Raw genomic sequence first — 25,727 nt, 5'->3', positions numbered from 1 at the left:
TCAGGTGGGTCTGTTCCACCTTCTCCTGCCACACACTGGTTGATGCTAGCTCGTGTGTTTCTGTGATACCTTGTAGATAACAGTTTTATTAATAGTAATGTGAGTTTCAAGAGAATGCTGTGGATTGTCTGGACTTGCCTAGAAGAAAAAAGATCAGTTCAAACCTATGTTTCTTGAATGTCTTATTGGATGGTAAATAGACTGCTCTTTGGAGTGGAAATGCAACATTAGAATAATTTTGTTTAAACTCAGGCTGTAAATCTTTGATGTGGACAACGTAGCCTTGAACAATTTTACAATTTTGCTCCACACAGTTGTGAAATCAGCCTGAAAATGCGTGTTAGCTGGGGCAATGCAATAATGCAAATTTGTAGCTTATGTACTTATAATCATACAGACAGGCATAAAGCACTTCTCCCAAGTCTGAATATTTTAAAAATTTTGTGACAGCTATGAAATCCTGCTGCAGCAGTATGAATAGAAATTTGATTTCCTTGTAGTTTACCAGAAGAACTATTCTTGGCCGTTCAGGATAAGCAGTTCTTTAGTGCATCTCCACAGTTGCACTAAGTACATTAGATCTTTTCCATCTATTTTTGAATGTGGAAGGATGACTCTGAAGTACAAATCAGAGTTTGAATCAGCTAAAAACCTAGCAGAGATGGATAACAAAGTAAGCTGCTGCTTTATTGCTTCAAGTCAAAGATAAAGTCATAGGTTAGGGGATGTGAAAATTTCCAGAGCCACATTTGGAAATCTCAGTACCCCTTTCTGCTCCACACTGATGAGTTCTGGGGCTTTTGTTTAAATGGCTTGTCTGTCAGCTGCACAGAGGCTTACTTGAATTACAGCCTCACAAAATGTCTAAGTTTGTTCAGAGAAGGGATATACTCTCTGTACACCAGAATGTTGTGAATTCGTCACATAAGAATGAGTTAAAATAGCTGAAACAACCAAGGAGAAAATACAAGGCGGCCTATAGAATATTTAAAAACCTGTTATAATTTCAGAAATAATTGCCATTGAATTCCAAGAAATATGGGGGTTTATTCTAAGGAAAAACAAACAAACAAACAAACAAAAACCCACATAAAAACCATCATATTCTCTGTTAAATTCTGCAGACCTTACTTTTAAATAGAATATAGTGATGCAGAACCCTATTAAATATTAAATGACAATTGTTTCTTGATTCTATAAGACTCAAAGTGTAACTGTATATTGCAGCTGTTACTCCTGTTCACATTACCTACTAATGTGATTAATAAAGAATGCCATGCATCATTTTCTAACAGTGCTAAAGGCAGTACTGTAAATCGTTTACTGCGTAGACCTCTCAAACAAATGTTTGATAAAGGAGGGGAGGATGTTAAACATTAAATTGACTGTGCTGTACATCAAGGAAGACATTTACAGTAATTGCCATATTTGTAGTCAGCCCATGTCCACTTTGAAACCTACAGTAGTAATTTTTCTTTTGCCAGAAAATACTTACAGTGTCAGGTAATTTCAGCTGTGCTTACTGTGAGCCCTGCTTGGCTTGTACAAAACTCAGAGAGCAATAAGATTCTTTCTTTCATTATTTTTGGAGATGTACTCTATGACAGGTTGATTTCTTCCTTTATAAATTGTAAATCAAATAATATGCTCAAAAATAAACTAGTTTTTTAATATGATAAGAATCCTGCAATATACAAGGACTACCAATATTCAGAAAGTGATGGGTAGGAAGGTGTGTTTTATCATTAAATTCATCACCTGCATGTCTTAAGTAAATTAACTTAATAAGCAAAACAAGAGGAGTCTGTCCATTCCCAGCAACTGCTTTCACTCTGTTTGGGCTGTGGCTGCAAATCAACAATAGCAAGGGCAGGAATGCCTTTTTTCCTGCGCTTGAAGTCTACTTTCATAGCAGCCACACATAGATAGATGCCCATATGAAGAAGCTGACGGTGCATCTACCAAGTACCTTACTACAACCAAGAAAAGGCTAGCTTATGGAAGTCACATATTCCTGGAAATCCATACAGTAAGCAGCAGGAGGTGTATTGTATTTTGCATTATTGTAGACAGTGTCTGAAAATCTTTTAAGATTAGGGCAATTAAAACAGATTTATCTAGATGTTTTTAGAAGTTAAGTACAAGTTTTACCCAAACCCTATGAAATGCAAGAAGTTCCTTTGACACTGACAGGCTTCAGAGTAATTCCTTGACATGTTCAGCTTGATAGATGTAAAACATTTAGGTGGTTTTGAAGAACCTTCATGTAATTGTGTCGCTCAAGTATTTTAAGCAAATTTAAAACTCAGCATTGTTCTGTCCCTTCAGATTAGAAAAAAATGAAGGTTTTGAAGCTGGGCAAGCTGGATAGGATGTGAGATCTCAGAAATGTCAGGAGGAACGTAGGGAAGAGGCAAATTTGCCTGTGCTGTATGACCAAGCTCGCAGCATGTCCTGTGTAGTATGAGGATGAAAAGTCCAGCTGTCACACTGTTGGCCCAGCATGGCTTAGAATCATAGAATATCCTGAGTTGGAAGGGATCGACAAGGATCACGAAAGTCCACCTCCTGGCCCTGCACAGGACCACCCCAAGAGTCATACCTGAGAACATTTTCCAAATGCTTCTTGAACTATAGCAGGCTTGGTGCTGTGACTATTTCTACCTCCTTCAGTTTGCTTCTCCTGGGTGTGCTGGGACAAAAGGAGTGCATAGCTTCAAGCCATTTTTTTTTCTCATATGTCTATAAAGCCCTTGTACATGAAGGTTTGTGAGAAAATGGATGGCCCGAGAGGTACACCACCAATTACAAACCAGTTACTGCTTATAAGAGTTCATTTTTATAATATGTTCCCATGGTGTTTAGGGCATCTTGAAAAAGAACTATTACAGTTTTGCTATGTACTTCTACAAAAATACTTCTCTCTACTATGAAAGTGTGTGGTTATTATTATTAAGCTGTTTTTTTGCTTATACTGAAGTGTGAGATCAATAATTGTCTTTCTTTACTCCTGTATTGCAGCAGATCATGCTTTACACTATGTATCCCTGACAGTATTTTAACTTATTGCAGGAGGACTCTGTCCAGGGTCCAACGACCCCTGTCTGGAGAAACCGTGTCCAGGGGACATGCAGTGTGTGGGGTATGAAGCTAATCGGAGACCGTTCATCTGCCAGTGCCCACCAGGAAAGCTTGGCGAATGTTCAGGTGCATGCCACAGCTGTAAAGGGGGATATTCTTGAACAATTAAGTGCTGCCATTGTCATTTTGTAGGTAGAGGTGCCACTGAAGTCAACAGAAAATGTACTGCTTAAACCATCTCAGCACTGGCACTTGGTGTATCTGTTTATAAGCCCTGTAAATACTTGTCTTTGTAGCTGTGGGGCTGTTTGTAGACAGAAATTCCCACTGACTTGTTTGAGATCAGTAAAACAGACTGCTGACAAAACAGGATTTCTCCTAGAAAATGTTATACCAGATGTTTTCCTGCCATGGGCAAAGCTCTATAATTAACTCTTCTACTTACTATTTAGATTACCAAAATTCTTTATTACCAAAAGTCTTTATTAATGAAAACACTACACCATCCCAAAACAAAAGTTTGAGGACACTTGTTAGCTCTCTACAGCTGTGTTGTTCTCTGGGATATAAAGAGCCAGGTGGAAAATCAGTGAAGTGGAGCTCTCTGGTGACTTCAGTGAATTCCAGGCTGCATGACAGAGGATTTGTGCTATTTGCCTGATGAAAACACAGCAGATACTGAACTGTGGTCCTGAACAGTGGTTGCAGGGAACTCATTGCAAGGGTTTGGCTGACATCTGCCCACACTTAACTTTATACCAGTAACTCAACTGCCTGATGTATAGGTATGGGCATCTTCGACTCTCTCTGTTATCAGTGAGGCAAGATAGGTGCCTCCAGAAGTGTATAAGCTGAAAAATGCTGAATACTTGGAAAAAACTCTCTTTTTTTCTTTTTTTTAAGTATGGAGAAATAGAGCTTTCTTGTATCCCCTGAAAAATAATTTAAAAAATAAATAAATACAATATATTTTTTGGTAGATGCCAGCTTTCTTTCTCATATAAAATGGGTTTGATTTATTTCTTCCTAGACATTCTCATTAACTTTATAAATTCTTTAATTAAATTGACAGTTGAGGAATTATTTCAGGTGTCACTAAAAGCACATATGTCTTTTCAAAATGGTTATTTCAGGCCACACTTCCCTTAGCTTTGCTGGGAATAGCTACATTAAATACCGAGTTTCTGAAAATAGCAAGAAAGAGGAATTCAAGTTGGCTCTCCGTCTGCGAACCCTGCAAAGCAATGGGATTATAATGTATACCAGAGCGAATCCCTGTATAATTCTGAAGGTAATTAAAATAACTTATCTTTTCTGCAGTTGTTTTTCTAGATTCTGTATTTTCTGTTGGCTCTTCATTTGGGTAATGTTGTTCTCATTTCTGCTGTAGATTGAGAAGAAGTCTGATTCTAACAGGGAAAAACAATTTCAACAACAGCAGCAACAACAACAATAAGAAAAGCAGCTTGTTAGTGGTACTTTACTTGGAAAATTTCCCACTGGGTGCTGTTCATTACAAGAACATTATATATGTCTGCGTGTAGAAGCCAGTCTGTACAAGATGTAAAATTTGGCCATTTATATGACTATATAGTCAAAACAAAGCATACTGAAATTGCTGGTTTTCCCTTCTGTCCATGTCTGTGGTTAGGGAACATTCCCTTGTTATCAAGTTAATTCCAGAAACCAGCTGCTTAGAACATGTATCCTACTGAATATGAAGATCTCTGCTCTCTGTGGACTGAGATTATTTGTTGAGAGAGTCGTGGGGTCGCTGGGGATTGATACCAAATCAATATTTAATTGATAAGCTCTCCATGCGTTTTTGTTCTTTTTTGTGTTTCTGTGAAATGGCAAATATGTGCTGGGTGGAAAGGGAGTACTAGGCTCATCCAAGACCCTGCCTGTATAGTATTTCTGCTATAGCCTCTAAGGTACAAAATGAAGACACTGACATTTGTAACTATGCCATGTTCTATAATTCAGCAGTGAGAGAAATAACTCAGAGCCTTTTGTCTCTGTGTTTGCAATCTTCAGAGTACTTTGGGCTGTATGCTTAGGTAATGTTAAAGTGGCTAGATGAGTTATTAATGGGCAACAAATAACTTTATAGCTGTTAGACTGAAATATTTCATGAGCAGGAGTACTGTCTGTCATTGACCAAGAACTGTCAGCATTGTTCAGATTTGTACAAGACAGTTAAGCTCTGATTTGTGACACACAGAAATGCTGTTTGAACCGTCAAGTATATGGTTTTGTTCAAGGAAAACCAAATGAAACTGCAGGCTGGAAGACCTTCTTTGAAGTCTTCATCATGGTCACTCTTAGCACATGTCAGTAGGTAATGTTAGCAATTTTGTAATTTCAAAAAATATTTTAAAAAAAACCCACAAATGGCCCTGGTGGAAGGTGCCACTTGAAAACAATGAGACGATACAGAGATTACTGAAATTTAGTTAGAATGGTAATAGGAGCATTAATTTTGTTAGACTTTAGTGTATAAAGCTCGCATCATTAGGGAGTACAGCATGTCCAGGTCATAGGCAACTGAGTGAAAATCTCCAGCTGAAGCTGAGCAATTTTGCCACCAAAAAAGAAAAGTTGATGCTGCTACAAAAAAACAAACAAACAAAAAAACACCCTCATTGCAATCACCTGAGTTGAATCTTTAGTTGTGAGGTAGGAACCATGTGTTTTCAGTCACCACACAATCACCTAATTATTTTGATTTGAAAGATGCTGAGTTAAATATAATACTTCAGGAAGCAGCAACAAGAGTTGCGGCTATTCTGCTCCAATCTCAAAGGTCAACCTCCATGTCAAGCTCTGTTTTGCTTCCTAGCTCTAAGAAACAGTTTCCATCTTTGAACTCATCTCATGCAGTACTTGGTAGAGAGCTTCAGATGCAGCTGCCACCTCACATATCCAGTGAGTGAGGTCCAGGATTGTGTGTGGATGCAAAGCCTCTGCTTTGTCCTATGCGTTGAGCAGGGAAGGACATAGGGAATTACCTTCCCAGAGCCTCATGGTCAGCTTTTAGGTAGGGCACGATTCACGGCTGCAGTGTGTACATTTTTCCCAGGTCTGACCTTTGGCTTCTGTGTGCATATGGCTTAAAGAAAACTAAATTATTACATTCAGCATAGTTTTTAAAGAAATTGTACCACTTTAAAGATCAAGAATTGTCAGAGTTTTGTTTGTGAAGGTCTTTTAGCAGAGGAATATCAGGCTGAGGTCTCACAAAAGTGCTCTGTGGCAGACAAATGGCATTATACTCAAGGGATTTAGCCTTATCAGGTCTCTTCAGGATAGGAGCTGACTCTTGAGCTGCATTTTGGGGATCCTTAACTCAGATGTTGTCAAGTAAGTTATGCTTAGACTCTCTAAGCTTATGTTTTTTTTCATTTGTAAACTACAGGTAAGACTACTTTTTTTTTTCTTTAACCAGGTACATATGTTGTGAGATAGGGAGGCATTCAGAAATGAGGCCATTAAGTAGATTAATTACAGGACTATAAATGTGAGGTTGTTATCATTTGAGCATTGCTTTCAATTAAATTAAACATGAGGAGTAGCTTTCCAAATAGAGGATAAAGGATGGAATCCTGTGCTCTTTTGAGCACTCTGGCATTACTCCAGCAAAGCATTTAATCATTTGCTTAACTTACTATATTTGAAGGCAATTGGAACTACTTACATAACTTAATTTTAAGCATGTACTTAAGTGTCTGCTGGATTAGCACCAGAGGGCCCAGCACCATCACTGAGCTCCAAACAAAGGCAGAGGTAGAGGAAATTTAGACCATAAGCCCATGGGAGGGCAGGCAGAAAACACCACAGCTGTTGGGGCATACAGTAGCATTGATTGTTTTGAAGGAAGTCTCTCCCATTGCAGTCTATTTAAAAATTAATGCTGCAATATGGTTTTTGGAGTTTAAATGACCAGCTTAATTTTGGGAGCTCATACATTTGTGATAACTCCAGGGATGGAAATATTTCATAATCATAACACAGTGTCCTTCTAGGAGGAATAATCAATTCCATAGAGCAAACTGCTTGTCTACTACTTTGCTGAAAGCCTACCAGCTACACTGCATTGATACAATATAATAAGGGTGTTATTTATTCAACTGTTTCAAATAAAGCAACACATCCATCGATTTTGAGAGGTTGGCCATTTTTTTTGTTGCATGCTCTTGCTTTTAAGACAATTGGAGCAAAATGAGATGCAGGTCAATGGCCTTTTTTTCTCCTTTGAAAAGATTGCATGTGCTAAAACCAGGACCACCATTTCCTTTTTACCTAAGTAGCATCTAACTGGGAAAAGTAAGTTTTAACTGTTTAAAGCATTACAAGACCATTGCAGAAGAGAATCCCATAATTTATCTAATTTTTTTCAAGGAATATGATGGAGATTCAAGGTTTTTTATGACATTTAAAGAATGTAAAGAAAGACTTTCCCATCATGCCAGAAATAGAGGTGCTAAATGGTAAAAGGCAAGCATATGTTCTTCTGTCCAGGCAGTTAATATGAAACTTTTTGCATCATTTAGTTAAGTATATATTTTACATTTGAGTGCATTACTGTTGCCTGGCTTATGCTGCATAGGACTGAAGCTTGGATGTGGTCCCAGTTATGGCTGGAGTTGAAATGAGTAATATTTTAATTAAATACACTGTTTTACACAAACGAACCTGAAATGCAATTCAGTTAACGAAGTATTTCCCCAGATAGATTAGGAGGCAGCATGCTGTATCCATGGTGTTTGACTGCAGATGGACTGTATGAGCTGGAGGTGGTCTCAGAAGAACCATTTGATCATTTTATTATCTGTGTTGATACACAAATATGGATGTTAGCCAAACATCTTAGCCAGGCTAATATTGTAATATAATTTATAATATGTGTCTGGCTCCATTTTGCTCATTGAATGAAATTGTTGAAATATAATGGATTGCATCAGCTCTTGGAGTCTTCTCTGTTCTTTTTACTTCTTCACAGGTGAGGAATTTCGTGGCTGTAAAAGTATATCTGCTTAAGTATGCATTAACCTCCCTGTCCTAGTTGTTATAACTGAGACTGTAACTAAGCCCTGAGCTTATAAAGCACTGAGAAGTGGAAGCTTGGTGGGAATTTTCTGCTCAGCTAGAATGAAGCAGTGCCTCTCTGCTTTCATGATGCCTCTGCTGGTGCCATGGGCTGCACTGGTGAGGGGTTGCAAAGTTTGTGTATCTCTGCTGTGAGATGGAGCAACTCAAGCTCTCTGCTGTGTTGCACTACACGGAGGGAAAAAAGCAATGCCACACGTTCAGTCCTACACTGATAGTCTGATGCTACCAGCTCTCAACCAGACCAGCCCCACTGATGTTATTATCTGGATAACTGCTGAGGCTGGACATTCATTGGATTTCCATACTATTTGCTTGGACTGAGCAGTGACTCTGACATCACAGCATTTACAAAGAATCACAGGAACACCATGGACTAATTGCTGAATGATGGTTGAATTCTTGTGCTTAGGAGTAGAGGCAGCAATTTTGCCTGCCTGGCCAGCCTCGCTGCTAATAGTCAGGACAGGAGCCCTTTGCAGCATCTGCTCCTTGTCAGCTCTTCCTGTTCTTCCTCCTCCTCGAGGCACCAGGCCATCAGGGGACAAGTATTTCCTCCCAATCCCCCTACAGCAAGGCCTGTGACCATCTGATTAATGAAAGTATTTTTATTGTCCCATTGCTAGGGGTATCTGGACATGTCACAGTCTTTAATTTATGTATCTGTAAAGCAGTGGTGTGAGATAGGGAAATGACGTTACCCCTCTTTTACTGATGGAGACCTGAAACTAATGACTTGCTTGAGATCCCAGAGGAAGAGAGTTGCAGAGTGTGGATTCCCATGCAAATCTATCATGTCTTACACTAGTACTGTAAGCATCAGACCATCCTTTCCATCTTTCACTCTAGCCTGAGGTAGGGGTTGCTAGTGTTTCTTCAATGAAAGGAAGGAAACTTAACCTTTCAGACTATATATATTTACTGTGTATGTCAGATCATCTGCTGGTAAAAAGAAGTAAAAGTGGATGAGAAAGATGTATAAAACATATTTTACTGGCAAATCTTTTAGATCATCATTTCCTGTATACAAATGGTTTAATATTTATTCCAGGTGCTCATATGTGGTGTTGTATTTATAAAGATAATTGGAAAAACATGTTCTCTGAGTAAGGGTAATAGACATGCAGGCAGTAGGTTCTTCAGGGCATAAGTAGTCTTAGGGGAGGTATATGTATATTATACACAATCAGTAGAAGAGTTTCCATAGGAAAAAGCCTTTTGAACAAGCAGCAAGTTGGCTGCTTATCCAATGATGGCTGTTTTTCAAACTGTAGTATATTGGCATGTATTTTTCAGTTTGATTTGTATTCCTTTTGAGCCAGGTCTTTCTGAGCAGCACCTTCAAGGTTTATGGACTATTTTGTAGCACAGGGAGAAAAGAAACTATTGCTCCGTCTCTGGAAAGAAAAATCTCAGTTTATCAGGGCATCTTGTTTATGAAGATTCCTCTGGAGAATGCTTTAACAGGCACAATTTCAATCTACAGAAATGGTTTACAGCTGAGTTTTGAGTCCCATAAGAAAAGATTTTTTTAATGAAAAATGATCCAGACTCATTTTTCTGTACATCCATTAGCAATTTTAGATTGAGCTCTAAGAGTACCATGCAACATCCATCCCTTAAGCAGGTTGTGTTACAATCATAGATCTGACTTCTCAGTTGCATCCTACAGGTCAGGGACTTTGAAGTAGCCAGCTGCTCATAGCAGAGGCTAATTCTGGCTCCGTCCTTTGGCTCCTTCCCTCATACCATGCAGAGTAAGTAGGTAGCTGGCATTGATAGGGAGCTTGCCACATGCTTGCCACTGCTTAGCACCTCTGTGTCCAAGTGACTGCCAAGTAGTGGAGTGATGTGGTTTATATCCCAGTTGACCAGTGTGTTTTGGCTTGAGGTTCAGTTCAAATGCAGCTAGTCAAGAGACTGAGGGTTTGGAAAGGAGAGGGAGTCCAGAGATCTACAGATCTCAAGATTTTACTCTTAGCTTTCCTCCAGGTAGTTTTGTCAACCTCCAAGGACATAAAATGCTGATAATGACAAGACAGCACGGTCTGCTTCTGTAGATTAACAGTTTCACATTTACCTTCAAGGCACATCAGAGAGCCTGGCAGAGAAGTGTGTGGTCCCACAGTTGAGACACATGCCAAGGAATGTCTCTAGCTAACATGGTTTAAAATGACTATTCATGCTAGAAATGGCCAAAAGCAGATGGACACAATGCAGCATCCTCACATCTGCAGTAGCCATGCCTGTTAAGCAGGCCTTAAAGCTCTGTGGGGGTTCTTGCATTGACAGCTGTGGCAACTCTGTTTTGATGGCAGGGAGCAGTCAGGCTCTGTTACAGACACACCAGTGAGAGGACAATGTGTGATGCAGGGAAGGATGAAAAAGGGCATAGCGCCTGAACTTTTCAGGATGATAAATAATGGGACAGAACTATCTTGAGATACGGTTTGCAGAAATAAATACTTCCTAAAGCATGACATAAAAGTAAAATACTTGCAAGAGCTTTCAGAGAGCTTGAATCCAATTAATGTGTCATAAGAAATTATTTCCAGCCTTGTCAGCCATTTTAAACTGATCTACCATCTGTTAGAGAAACCTAAAATCTTTAGGTAAACTGCTAATCAGAAAAGCAGCACTTCATACCTATTCTCTTACTCTGCACTTCACCTCCTCCAGCAGGCTAGCACAGATTTTCCCCTTATGAGGACTTCAGGTGGGTGAGGGACAGGAGGGAGGGTGAGAAATCCTCTCTCATCTCTCTAAAGCCATGAACCCAGCACAAAGGAAAGAAAAAAAGTAAGAACCATTTGATGTCATCTGTGAGGTATACACAGGCAGGTAGTGTAGCATCTTTGGAAAATAACTGACTTTTGGTCAACTAGAATCTTACTGTTGTCATTAGAGAAACTGAACTTATGACACTTGGGGACAAATCCACACCTTGTTGAGATGCTCCAAAAGGTTACAGAAGCACAGGATGTGTATGTGAGCAGAGTACCTAACATCACTAGCTGAAAGCAGTGGCCATTGATTTTGCCACAAGCCTCTTTCAAACACTGAGAGGTGATCCTGTGCCCTGACTGTCCTTTGGGTAGCATCAACCACTGGGAGCAGAATCACAGCTCACGGGTGAGTGATGGCTGAGAGAGACATAGCTATTCAGCAGCAGAGCCAAGAGCAGAACATAGGTCCTCCAGTCCACACTTGTTCAGTAAACTTATCGTTATCCCAGTTTTTGCCAGTGTTCTGCATCTATATTTTTTCCTACATTTTTCAGTTTTCCTGCAGTAATTGGCTTTGGATAAATTCAAAGTAAGCTGATATTTATGACATTATATTTTTTTACTGCTGATGAAGACACAGCTTTTTGGTATTTTAGTGTCATGTAGGAGAGCAGCTTTTAACACTGTATAGAGACTGTCTAGAAGTCCTCTGTGTTTCCAGATTCTCTGTGAGAATGTGTTATGAGACAGCTGAGTGCCTGAAGCAGTTTGATTTCTGCTTTCCTCCTGCAGATTGTTGATGGCAAACTCTGGTTCCAGTTGGATTGTGGAAGTGGCCCAGGAATCCTGGGAATTTCTGGCAGGGCTGTTAATGATGGAAGCTGGCATTCAGTCTTCCTGGAGCTGAATCGCAATTTCACAAGTTTGTCCCTGGATGACAGCTACGTGGAGCGCCGCAAAGCCCCCCTCTATTTTCAGACTCTCAGCACAGATAGCTCCGTCTACTTCGGTGCCCAGGTCCAAGTGGATAACGTCCGCAGCCTGACTGACAAGAGGACAACACAGGTCTTGAGCGGCTTTCAGGGCTGCCTGGATTCAGTTGTCCTAAATAACAATGAACTGCCACTCCAGAACAAGCGCAGCAGCTTCGCAGAAGTGGTTGGCCTGACGGAATTGAAGCTTGGCTGCATCCTTTATCCCGATGCCTGCGAGAGACATCCCTGCCAGAACGGAGGCACCTGTACTGCTGTGCCATCTGGTGGTAAATGCTTTCATTACTTTGTGGGTTTCCCCCTCACCATTTTCCTCTGTAATGTATTGCCAGAGATGGTTTTATGCAGCAACATGCTTGAAAAATCTCACGAACTCTATAAAACTCTGTTAGGTATTGCAAATTGGGTAAAAGCTGTTTGCTCTATAAATAATGGTGAAGCGGTGCCCCTTCTTACTGCATAAGTGTTCCAGGAGGAAATTGATTTATCGACTGTTAGGATAATCCTATTTCTATAGAAACCAATAGAATTACAATTACTGTAATGCTCAGCTGGATTTTTCAGGATCCATTTACAGTATCCTTACAGCATCGAAGGCTGTACAACAAAGATGGTGATTTCAAACATCCATCATAGATACAACAGCACTTTTGCCTTACTCTGTTTCCGAAGCTGTCACAAATAATTACTGAGCTGTCCTCAAACACCTTTGTCCTTTTGTGAGTAATTTGATTACATGTGTACATGGAAATAGCAAGTTGGTCCCATTATAAACCCCCCCAAACTGTATTTTACAGCTTCCTCAGAGGCCTGAGTGCTTTAAGGTCTAAGTAATACTATCCAAAGTTTATACTATTGTGATGTTGGAGTTTCCTATCCCGTGTTTATGTAGTGGATTGTGTGATTTGATGCCAGTGACTTGCTGCAGTACACAAGTTACCAGAACAGCCAGCATCTTAGCAGGAGAAAAGCAAATGGCATACATACATGTAGGACATTCCCTCTAAGGCTGTTGTCTCTGCAGTATATGGGTTTCCCTTCCAGTTCCCCATATTGTATTTGCATGCAGCACTGCACACCTTTTCTGGCAGACTAAAACTTCCTCTGAAAAGGAGGTTGCCCAAGAGAGAGGTTTTCTGCAAGTTCAGAGCTTTCCATCCAACTTACTGTCAGTGATTTTGGTCATGGTTCCCTAGGGAAGTTCCTGCTAAACTCTTGTTTTATGGAGCATTTAACCACTGTCTCAGGGCTTTCTGCTTTAATGTGTCCATGCAGTTCCCTTGCACCCATAGTTATTATTTCTGGTTTTCATTAGTTTAAACCTTGTTCTCATATTTCCCTTCTGACTCCCCTCCACCGCACATGGATTTGTCTAAACTTTAGGCCCAAACTTGAGGTAGCTCAAGACTGACATGTGGTGAGATGTGAGCAAAATTGTCACAAGTTCCTCAGTTGGCTAGCCCCACCCTTATAAGGTAAATCCTGACAGTGTGGTTTTGTCCATGCTAGGCTGTCTCAGCTAGCATCCCCTATGGATCCTTGGCTTTGATTCAACCACCTCTTCTCCCATGCCATGGCAAATGATGCATCAGGGATGCTATCAGCTTTGTTGTTGATGGAAAGAGATGGGAGGGCAGTTGGGAGGAATGAAGCACAGCCCGGGCAACCCAGGATGTGTTGTGCAGCATGAGGAGAAACGTTGCTGCTTGTGTGTGTCTTTAAGGGTCTTTATTTGCCGAGGGAAGGAGAGAAAATGAGGGCTGCACAACAAGGGCAAGAGAAAATTTCTCTGATTGCCAAGCGTGATTACTTAAATCCGTAGGAAATACGGCTGTAGGATGTACATGAACGTAACATGGCTTTGATTCAGACTCCATACTTAATCGATGAGGTTAACCATTTGCCTCACGTCCTAGGAAGCATGAGAACAGCTCCTTGAATTGATTTTATTTGAGTCTATATACAGTATTGCTCAGCGATCTCGTGATGAGTAAATTGAAACCTTTTTAACAAAACGCTTTACAGCAATTCTTTTTTTCCCAGTGCCATGTGCATGCCAGTTCAAACCGAGGGGAGATAGAGGGTGGGGGAGAAACAAGGAGCACTGAAGATTGGACCCATCTTATTACTGGAGTGGCATACGCCATTTTCATGTCAACAAAATTCACTGCTGGAAAGCAGTCACAGAACTGATTTAACTTGCCTGCGTTCCTGCCTCTGCGAGGGGCATGTGCCCTGCAGGGATGTTTTGGCTGCCTGCCTTAAAAAAATCTGTTTGCTGTTTTTACTGCCTCAGCAGTGTATGTAAATAGAGGATTGTTATAAAGCCATAATTCCAGTGCAATGGGCCCTGACTGTATATCAGTGGTTCTACAGCCCAGCCCATAAGGAGAAGGCATGGGCATTTTTGCTTCCACCAGGCAAAGCAATTCTGTTAGTGTCCGCCATATATAAAAAGGCCACTTAATTAAATTCTAAAAGCGGAGAGCCCAACAGCATTGCAAATGCTAGTTGCAGAGCCACAAACTGTGATGTGCATTTAAGAACCATCAGCCATTGCATTTGCTGACATAGATGTTAGCAGCTGACTTCCATTTAAAATAGAAAAAAAAAAACCCTTCATTTTTTAAGAATTTTCTTGAGAACAAAAATGGCAGCTTTTGCTTTTTTGGTGAGGGGAATAATTCAAAAATACGTCATGCAAAGATTTTTTTCCCAATCTCAGGGCATTCAGTAGCATCAGGATCTCTTGAATAATATTTTCTATGATATTACCCTCCTATTAAAGTTTTTGGAGAATAGTGTTCCTTTTCATAAACAGAGAGTGTTTGGTATAATGATAAGATTAGTTTTAATAAATAATTTCTCTAATTTTAATTTTTACAAAGCACGTTTCAGAAACTGTTAACATACTTTTTCTTATAAATATCCTACTGTGCTTTACAAGAAAATTAGGAGAGAGAAAAAGAAAGCTGAGATTTATAACTAACTTTAGAAAAAAACAGTCAAGCAAAGGTTACCCGACATTATAGCATGAAAGAGTTGCTGGCTACATACCAGAAGTCAAAGGGGCTGTCTAATTTACATGTCATTTGCATAAAATGGACATCTACAACACAAACCTCCATAACAGTATTCCTGTTGTGAGATCTTCCATTTTATAGAAATGCCTATTGCCCTGTTCACCGTTAATAAAAAGCTGCCTCTGATTACCTTTTGTTTCATCCTGCAGTTATGGGAATAGGGTAATATTATGGATGTATTTGTACAAAGCTAAAGTGATGCTTTGTATGCGCTAGGAGTGTGTCCATGCCACTGCTGTTAGCGTTTAGATGGATAAATTCCCAGCAGCTTCGAAGTGCCTAGTGCAGGGCAGTGCTGTGCATGGGCTGCACAGAGCTCAGGGCTGATCGCAGAGATATTGACCCAAAGGAGACCTGGCACAGGGCTAAGTTGACCCATGCTGACTCTTTCTGTCTGACCTCTCTGCACATGGAACAGGACACAGTGGGGATCTTAGCCTGCAGGAGAAAGCACAGACAGCTCAGATGAGTACTCCCAGAGCACAGAAAAGCCTCTCTGCTTTCAAAGTCTGGCTTCTGAGCCAGCAGAAAGTGACCATGGCATGAACTGCTGCTTGCAGTCCTCTGTTCCCACAGGTCTGAATCATGTCCTGTAGCAGCAATGTATGCCCAGTGATGTCAGTGGTTAAAGGGAGGGTACTGTGTGTCAGGAGACCCCACAGGGAGATCCCATGCATGCCTAAACAGGGCTCACAAATGGGGATGAGCAGTCACTAGATCTGACAGCTCAGGAGACTAGTAGTAGAAAGAGACCTACACAGTTTTAGGGCAGTTTTCTTGGGAGACAGTGCAAACCACAGCCCTGAAATATAGACCACATTCTTCCAGACTTTTCAGTCCCCATCTGGAAGTATGGGTCAGTAAAGCAATTTTTAAAGAAAGTTAGCATTTTGAAACCTGACAAACAGCATAACTTTCTGAAACAACTTGACTCTTTGAACTGAAATTTCCCCAAAAAATTCAACCAAGTGTTTAAAGTGTGGTTAAGCTATAAGCTGCTGAATATGAGGTCTTAAAATGAGAAATGTCACACAACCTTAATAACAGTGTGGCGCTACCAGGGCTGCCAATAGTAAATGTATGTTTATCTGCATGAGTAAAACCATGAGCAATCTCAGCAATAGAAATTTTTACTGTGATCAAATGCAAACACTGCACCAAGATTTTCAACCACAGAGAGTAACCTCTTGCTTGTAAAACCTGCAATTATAAGTACAGTTACTTCCTTTTAATTTGATCAGTCCTATATACATCTGGCTTTGATTAAAGTAAATGGCTAATATGAGTGGGCAATTTTATTTGAACATGAAGCATTTGAGTGGAAATATCTACTGAGTCAAGGACTGTGGGCAGAGTGTGAGGACAGAAAGTTATTGCTTTTCCCTCTTCATTTGTCCTTTTTTTCTTTTTGGTTATTATTATTTTTTCCTGAATGGAGTTAAAATCCAAAGAGGGGGAAATGCAACATGGCACTTGGGTGGTGGTTTTAATACATGTTTTAAATTATGTTGACAACATTGACTTACAGCTGTTTTTGAGGATTGGGTGCTTCATAAGAATGAAATCAGGGAAAACTGGGTCATGAACTGACCTGGTCTTACTAATGTTCTTAGTCTTGTTTTTTCACATGCACAGACGACCCAGCACACTGTAATGTGGGTATATCAAATGCACATGAATTAATTTTTAAAAGCTTTTTAGAAATATTGGGGCGCGTTAATCTTTTTTATAGCTATGCTTTTAGGTATCTGAATTTAAATTCCCAGTTTAAACGCACGCGCATGCCAATCCTTTCATAGAAAACACTGGTTCAGCAAATACTGAGGTTCGTTTTCATACCAACAAGTGGCAAGAGGCAATCATCTGTTTAAAGACAGTTAAGTTGAATCTGAAGTGACAGGAATATGTATAGCTGAAGGATACACACTTCTTGAAGGTGGCCTGGTTTGACTATAAACATACCAGAACAAAAATTCTGGGAGAGGTCCTCTTCACCTTCAGTTGTCTAATCAGTTAACTTGCCATGTAGCACTATGTGAGCAATGCCAAAGGCAGGGCTCTTTCTGGACATTGAGTTTGTCAGGTCTAGCTGCACAGCAGGGAAGGAAACTACACGGGGAGATCAAATGGAAAAACCAAAGCACGTAGCAGATAAAAGCCAGCTTCTCGTGCATGGGATAGATAGAAACAGGAGCATACATATGTTCAAAAAAAGAATTGGCAGCAGTTCGGAGCATCCTCTTTAATAAAGCCGAGTAAACCTTAGGATAGAAAGACATTCAGATGCTCAGGGTGGGAATGCTACCAACAGAGATGTTTGCTACATAATGGCACCCCATCTGCTGATGGCACTGTGCCTGCCTTTTGCCACTGTCCTTTGCTTCTTAAGTGCCAAATAAACACAGGCAGGAAGCCTGTGTAGTGTCCTCGCTTACCACATGTTGCTCTTTGGTAAGGTCTGGGATGAAAAAGACCTTCTTCTCTGTTTCGGGACATGCCAAGAGAGCAGTAAGGGAAGCTGTTGGAGTCACAGTGAGAAGGTGAGATTTAGCTACATAGAGGAGACTCAGAGGAGTACGAGAGAAGCCTTATAAAACAAGCAGTAAGCCCAAGACTGCGATTAAGCAGGAAACGGCTATGTCTACATAATGTTTTAGATCATGAATGAGCTTTTATGTGAATCTTCTGACTATCTCCTCTGTCTGTGCTTCAGTTCCCACTGTGGAGAGGTGAGGTGTCTGAGGCCAGGACCAGGCTGAGTTGGAAGACTAGGCGTGCAGCCAACCGATCCCAAAGCCCTGAGACACGTGCAGTGAGGGTGCGGGGTCCTCAGCACCAACTGTTTTGCTCCACAGACCCACTGTTGTTGCTCTGTAGGGCTTGTTAGTGTAGATATAGCGTAAAAAGACTGTATTGTTGCTTACAGCTTGTTGTTGCTCCTTAGGTCAGCTGTTTGTATAGGCTACTGTGGCACATGCTGAGGGTGTTGTGGCCCCACCCTAGCAGCCTTGCAGAGGTGTTTTCCAGAGCTTTCTAACTTTTTCCAGTGGTTCCCTCTGAAAATATACAGTGGGGTGACATTGCAAAATTTGCTGCCTTGGAGAATACAGATCAACATTTTTCAGCATCAGTGTGCAAAATGAAATATTCATATCTCCTGGAGGAAATTCAGATGGACTGTATGATCTTAAATGTTGAATTTCCAAGACTTCAGTGCCTTCATTGTGAACAGGATCAAGCCCTGCATTGCTTAAAAGAGTTTTTTCATCCCCTGCTGAGAGAACAGGGCACTGAGCCTTTTCTTCAGCTCTGTTATCCGTGGGTCTGAGAAATTTGTTCATTATTCTTGTGCTAAACGGGAGGGATGAAATGCATGATACATTACCAGCATATTAAATCAAAAGTATAATAAAAATTTTTTGTTAGACTCAAGATGCACTCCTGACCAAAAGGGTTTTCTTTACAATTGAACTTTGTCCACAGCCATGTGGTGAAAACGTGCAGTAGCGGGCAAAATTACAGCCTCTGCTGAGAGGTTTGGAGAAGGATTAAAGGTCTGGCAAGTCTGCTGGCTGAGCTGCTGCATAGTGTGTACTGAGCCATCATATCAGCTCTTCACTTCCCTTCTCCATGAATTTTGACATATGCTTTGCTGTGTTGGAGACCTCCCGGGTGAATGCTCTGCAGCCCTGAGCATGTGTCACAGAAAAGTTCTGTGTCTTTTGCCAGTGGCTTAGGCTTGGCAGGTGTATGGCAGTGAATCCAATGAGAGGAAATGTCAGTGATAAATAAGGTAATTTAATACTGTCTTGTTTTAGTACCTTTTTTATTTCTACCTTTGATCCTTAGGCTTAGAATCTATAGTGAATATCTAAGTCGTCTAATATCTGTGTTCCACCATCATTAAATCAAATTCAGTGAAAAAGGTAGGCTTTCAGAAGCACACTTTTGGTCCTGTTCATACATTGCCAAAAAGGGCTCTGACTCATCTGGAGCATTCAGTTCCATCTCCTCTTACTATAAAATGCATAAATCAATGTTCCTTTTATACTTGGTGGTAAAAGTATTTTTTTTAATTAAATCAATACTTCTCAAGTTTTCTAAAACTAATAAATGTAAACAGAATATGTTATAGACTGAGAACCTAAAGTTTAGTCAGCTGAAACAAACACAGGATGTAAAAAGAAAGTGATTCAAAGGCTTTGTCTTGCAAATGATTGGCACCTAGGAATGTGCTTAAAAACCAATAGAAAGTTGGCTTTTAGCGTCACCTTAAAGTTATGGAAGTTAAAAATATCAGATAACAAATAGAATAACATATATTCTTCTATTAAATAAGGCAACAGAATTGATTATGAATAAAATGTTTTATATTTGAATTGAACATTTCACTTAAACTCGTTGAGACGATAAAAATCCATATAAAACATTACTGTAAATTTTCGAACTATAGATGTCACTGTTCAGTCATAAAATGAAGCACTGAAACAGCCTTATTTATTTATGTGTGTATTCTACCTACAGTCACAGGTTTGTAATTTTTCAGACACAGGTCTTCTCACCAGGTACAGAAAGCTGTTCACATTATCTGAGTGACACAGAAAGAAATATAAGATACAAAAAGAAATAATCCTGTTTTGCTGATGCTGACCAAACATGCTTTTTAAGAAACCTGAAAGTTGAATAACCTTTTTTAACTCTGCAACCCTGAAAACAGCAGTGCTTCTGTCTCCCTTCTGGTAGCAGGACAATGAAACAATGTGATATTTGAGTATTTATTTCATTTTTCTTCAATTAAATAGGGTTGGACTCTTGACTGAGTATGGCAGCAAGTCTGGTTCCAAGTTTATTCTCAAAGCCTGTCCTCATGAAAGAATTCCAATAGAGTAACTGAACGAGGTGAACTGAACCGGATAGGACATAAAAGATGTGGGAGTCTTAATGCAGAATTGCTTTTTCCTTATGCCTCCGCTGAGCTTTCATATATTGCTTCCATGAAATTCTTTTCCTTGTAACTGTGCTGGAAATTCCTGCCATGTTTACTGAAAGAGTAACTTTTAAAATAAGTATTTTATTTTTTACCAGATGTATAGATATAGAAAGTTTTTAAAAATATGTTTAAAAGGCTCACCACTGAGGGATGACATTTAATCTACATCAGTTTGATCTCCAATAATTTTGACACTGAATTGAGTTACACTCAACCATTTTAGCTCTAGCTCCAACAGTATTAGTTGCAGGAAGTTTCCTTGTTCCATTTGCTTAATATGCTATATTCAGTAAGTATGTGAACCTCATAAATGGAGCTTGAACCTTGCCTACACATCTGTTTAGGACATTTCGATTGTGTAAGCAGTCTTTTAAAAGATCAGCCAAAGTTTTTTTACAGATGTCCAAGAAAATTTAGCTAGTTCAACAACTCTAACCTAGGAGCCTTTCCTTTCCAGGGACTGTCTCAGCCATCTCATGGCTTTCACAGCATACATGTTCCTTGCTCTTTTCAGGTGAAAAAGCACTCAGATTTCTATATCCAGTTCACAACATAAAGAGATGCACTGCCTCACTGGATTTCTTTGTGACCTTAAAGAAAGCTTTTATTATTGGCATAGGGCCATATGAAATCACAAGGAGAAAAAAAAAAAAAAAGAGATTTGTCATTTGATACTTGGCAAGGTGAACTGATGCATTTAAAAATGTTTTTTTTTACTTTGATGTTCCTCCTGTGTTGGCAGAAAACATAAAAATAGGACTTAGATCCCCAACAGGGTCCCCCTCCGCTCAAGTGGTGTTATGTCTGATGTTTTGCAACCAGTGATTAATCAGACTTTTGATAGCACACACTCAACATAGTTAGCTCTGATTAGGGCTGGCTTTGCCCAGATCAGCTGATATTTTAAGGTTTATAGTTACTTCCTGGAGGATGCGCTTTATGAAAATGGTGTTTTATTATTCTCACATCCCTACTGAGTCATCCTTGTAAAGGATGGATGTGGAAAAGCTCTCAGCTGATGTATTTGTTCATCAGTGAAGACCCAAGAGGAGCGTGGACTGCCACTATCAGCAAATGTGGTCTGTATTTTCCAAAAAATTGGCAAATGCATCCTGGATTGAGGATGTTTCCTGTTACTGAAGTTATACATGGATGATATTTATCCTTGTCTGAATCATTACAATTAGGATGGTCTGGGCTGCAGCAATTCCTCTGGTCCCTGGTTGTAGACATGAGCTCCAGTTGTCCAGACATCCCAGATAAACAAACTCTTTACAAGCATTATTGTGCACCACACAGGCAGACCAGAATGTGTGTAAACATCCCCTTGCCTCCACAGTACAATATATTGTAAAGTAATCATATGGGTCCTCTTACTTCTAGACAGATTCAGTGGTAGGATTATAATTTATCTCTCTTTGTCCCTCACCTCCCAGGATACCACTGCAATTGCCTCTCTCAGTTTACAGGAAGGAATTGTGAGTCAGAGATCACAGCCTGCTTCCCAAATCCCTGCCGGAACGGAGGCTCATGCGATCCCATTGGCAACGCTTTCATCTGCAACTGCAAAAATGGCCTGACAGGAGTAACGTAAGTGTCCCTCCCCAGGTGGGCAACAGCTTTTCAGTTCAATGATGGCTTGCTTTTTGATCAGGCATTTTGTACCCAAAAGCTATGATTCACCTAGCTAAAAATAAACCCAAACTTAGCACTTATTTCAAGTCTAAGCTAATTACAGTTGGAAAATCCATGATACTTGAATACTCATAAAGGTTTTTCTGAAACTTAGCCTCCAAAATTGTTGATTCAGGATGTTATTTTGAGACACTTTTCACTGAGATATACCTGTCTAAGTGTGGTGGCTTTTTGAGCAATCCTTCTTTGAGCAATTGTAAAACCTGTGGAAGCTGCTAGGTAATCTTTGTTTTGAAAGTGGATCCATTATTTAGTCACCTTAACCCTAACATAAAAGGATAATTTATTGCATTCATTTTTTAAAATTCCTGTATTGACTTTATACTTGGTGCAGATACAGCAAATCCCCTGACCTGCCCATCAGTATTCTTTTTTCTTGTCTGATTTGTCTACTGTTTGTACTTTTTGCTCTGCATTTTACCACCTCTTGCTCTTTCCAGTTCTCCTCTCTCATTAGGGTTCCTGTCCTTTTTTCCCCCGCCTCTCTAATATTTGCTCATTTTATCTCAAGCCCAAAATAATTTTACACAACCAGTATATCCTCCTCTTCTCTTAAATAAGTACTCCGATGTTTTTACTATATTTTTCCTCAACTGTCTTCTCCTTGAATCCTCCTCTAATATTTTGTATTGAATCCTATGGGACAGTCCAAAAACGATATAAAAAAAAGCAGAGATTCTCTGTTACAATCATTAGAGTCAAGTGCATCCTATCAGATGCTTTAAACTCTTTATTTTCTTCTTGATCTTTCCATTTTATTGTCTTAAAAAGACACAGAATAGACGTAGAAAAAATTCAATGCCATTAAAAAATATGATAATAGTAAGATTATTTGCTGAGCACCAGTGAGGTGTTAACTAATGGCACCTCTGACAAGGTAAGTTATCGTGCACAAGCTGGACTGTTTCCTAGGTGTTCTCCAAACTCCAGACTCTCCTTTCCTTCTTTTAAGGTGTGAAGAAGACATCAATGAATGTGAAAGAGAAGAATGTGAAAATGGTGGCTCCTGTGTCAACATATTTGGTTCATTTCTGTGTAACTGCACCCCTGGCTATGTGGGTCAATACTGTGGTCTTCGCCCTGTGGTGGTTCCCAATATACAAGCTGGGCATTCATACGTTGGCAAGGAGGAGCTGATAGGAATAGCCGTGGTCCTGTTTGTCATATTTGTGTTGATCGTCCTTTTTATCATTTTTCGCAAGAAAGTTTTCAGGAAGAACTATTCCCGCAACAACATCACACTCGTACAGGATCCGGCTACTGCAGCCCTGCTCAACAAGAGCAATGGCATCCAGTTCAAGAACATCAGGAACAGTGGAGACAGCAGAAATATCTACCAAGAGGTTGGGCCTCCACAGGTTCCAGTGAGGCCAATGGCCTATACCCCATGCTTCCAGAGTGACTCACGGAATAACCTGGACAAGATAGTGGATGGGCTTGGCGTAGAGCACCAGGAGATGACAACATTTCATCCTGAGTCCCCTCGAATACTGACAGCCAGGAGGGGGGTGGTGGTGTGCAGCGTAGCTCCAAACTTGCCTGCTGTGTCTCCCTGTCGCTCCGACTGTGACTCCATCAGGAAGAGCACATGGGAAGCTGGGACAGAAAGTAAGTACCACTGTGTGTTGGTCTCATTCTTCCGTACCATAGGTAAGGCTTAACTTCAAGGTGAGGCAGGTACAGTGGCACAGATACGCTTAATGCCCCAACCTCTGCATGTTGTTGTTACATGTGAGTTGTTACATTTCTCCAAGAAGTGATTTGGTTTAATTTTGAAAGGTTATAATTAAACTAGGCGTACAAGAGCTCTACTTCTATGCATTAAGCATGACTAAATGCATTTATTTCACTTGTTCAGAAAGCACATGTGAGTAAGTGCTCTGAGCGTTAGTTCTTCAAGTGACACAATGCAATCATCTTTCCATTGGAAAAAAATAATTTGGGGCATAATTCTCAAATATAAGTTGTGCTAGGTTCAGGCCATTTGTCTCCCCAAGGGAATTAAAAACCTTTAAACCTTCAGCAAGAAGCAATCCTGTTTTGCAACAGGGACAAATGAACTAATATTCTCTACTTCCAGTGTCTGTGAAGTGAAGCAGAAAATCATGTACTGCTCATAGGACCACCTTTTCAGTCTATTGCATTCCCATCTACATTCAGTATCAGTCATTGCAAAATTTCCAATCCCCATGCTTACCCTATTTGTGCTCTGATGGTTTCTCACCTGGTAACACAGTGTTCCCTCCATTCCTGAACAAGTTGCTGGAGATACAGCAAACTTCTCATAATCTGTCATGGCAGGAAATGCAGAAACAGAGTTATAGCCCTACATCATCTATCCTTGCAAGTCAGAACATGTCATATGGACTGGGAGATGTTTGCTTCATCATGTATGATTTTTTTTTAAGATGTTTTCTCTTATTAGGAGTTTTTCCTGATGCACCTTCCAGTACCTAGAGGGGGGCTTACAAGAAGGCTGGAGAGGGACATTTCACAAGAGTGATAGAACATTTCACTAGTGATAGAACAAGGGAGAATGACCTTGAGCTGATGAGTTTAGATTAGATATTAGGAAGGAATTCTTTACTGTGAGGGTGGTGAGGCACTGGAACAGGTTACCCAGAGAGGTTGTGGCTGCCCCATCCCTGGAAGTGTTCAAGGCAAGGTTGGATGAGGCTCTAAGCAAGTTGGTCTAGTGGAGGGTTCCCTGCCCTTGGCATGGGGATTGGAACCAGATGATCTTTAAGGTCCCTTCCAGCCCAAACCATTCTATGATTCTATAATCTTCAACCCTATTGCAACAAAGCTTTAACCAAAACTGTCAAATAAAAACTATATGATCCAGAAACTTTCATAGTCTTGTAGTTTTAAGCAATAGGAACTGAGGAATAGACAGAAGAATCTGGCACTGCCTTTAAGGAGACTGTAGTAAGATGGAGGTTGGCCTCTTCTTCCAGGCAACTAGCAGCAGGACAAGAGGACAACATCAAGATGTGCCAGGAGAGGTTCAGGTTAGACATCAGGAAGCATTTTTGTACTGAAAGGGTGGTTAAACCTTGGATCGGGCTGCCCAGGGAGGAGTCACCATTCCTGGAAGTGTTCAAGAAACGACAGCACATAACAGTTTGAGTTAGGGTTTAGTTGGCGTGGTGGTGTTCAGTCAGAGGTTGGACTCGATGATCTCAGAGGTCTTTTCCAACCTTAATGATTTTATGATTCTATACCTGTGCCCTGACCGGCACATTTTCATCTAAAGCAGCCCGTTGGCTAAGGTTTTCTAGTGAAAAACAGGGAATTAATTTTCGTTTATTTGGGCTGTGTTTCAGAGTTGTGTTGTGGTCGACCTTTTAAATCTTTAAATATAGTTATGCTGATTGAAAGCATCAGCATGCCAGCCCTCATACATGCTCTGTTCTGTATTCTCCTGGATGTTTCTGCCAGTGACACTTCTGGTATCTGTATGAATTTCTGCACAGCATGAGGCCATGCCATGGAGACAGACCTCAGCTGTCAAGAAGTGGGAAGCAGTGCAGCTTCATTACTGCAGCACTCACTCCATCCTCTACATACCCTGCTTCTCAGCAGTAGCAAATCAGCCCTTGCTGTATGGAGGTGTGCCATGCTGTGGAGAAATATCTGCAGGTAGCAGGTGGAGAGCTGTACTTCCACATTTGTAGCACCTGAGCTTCTTCATTTATAATTGGCTCAGCTCTCTCTCTGTGCTTACTATGGGGGATAACTTTTTGTGTTCCTGATTATCTCTTTTATAATATGTAGTTGAATGCATTTATTCAACATGTGTTTAATTACAGGCGAATTTATACCATAGGTTGCAGATATATTGCTAAACAGTGAAGTTGTCAAGACTGAATGTCCCTGATGAAAAGCAATGTAAATTGAAGGATAATCTATTATATGTCAGTGATGGAGCAATTAAAATCTGATCCAAGGGCCGCTGATATGAATAACAAGATGCACAATAACTTTGAGCATTGAATGAGCCTTTAATGAGGCTCACAAATTAGGAAATGAACGGTAAAGATAAATGTAA

At 40.3% G+C, this 25,727-nt stretch overlaps 1 protein-coding gene across 9 annotated transcripts in view; it reads left to right on the top strand.

Moving 5' to 3' along the window:
- The window catches only part of FAT3 (FAT atypical cadherin 3), a 407,022-nt gene that overhangs the window by 367,762 nt on the left and 13,533 nt on the right, over positions 1–25,727 (top strand). For all 9 annotated transcript variants that reach the window (XM_027750637.2, XM_027750635.2, XM_027750638.2 and 6 more), the window contains 5 exons: positions 3,073–3,207; positions 4,215–4,372; positions 11,709–12,177; positions 21,418–21,571; positions 22,629–23,284. In XM_027750637.2, the coding sequence (XP_027606438.1) occupies positions 3,073–3,207; positions 4,215–4,372; positions 11,709–12,177; positions 21,418–21,571; positions 22,629–23,284 (1,572 nt within the window). The remainder of the gene's footprint in view (positions 1–3,072; positions 3,208–4,214; positions 4,373–11,708; positions 12,178–21,417; positions 21,572–22,628; positions 23,285–25,727) is intronic.

The sequence above is a fragment of the Pipra filicauda genome, unplaced genomic scaffold, assembly GCF_003945595.2.
Source record: "Pipra filicauda isolate LSUMZ 115617 unplaced genomic scaffold, ASM394559v2 scaffold184_size3518187_pilon, whole genome shotgun sequence".
Classification (NCBI taxonomy): domain Eukaryota; kingdom Metazoa; phylum Chordata; class Aves; order Passeriformes; family Pipridae; genus Pipra; species Pipra filicauda.
This window is presented reverse-complemented; position numbering and strand designations above follow the sequence as displayed.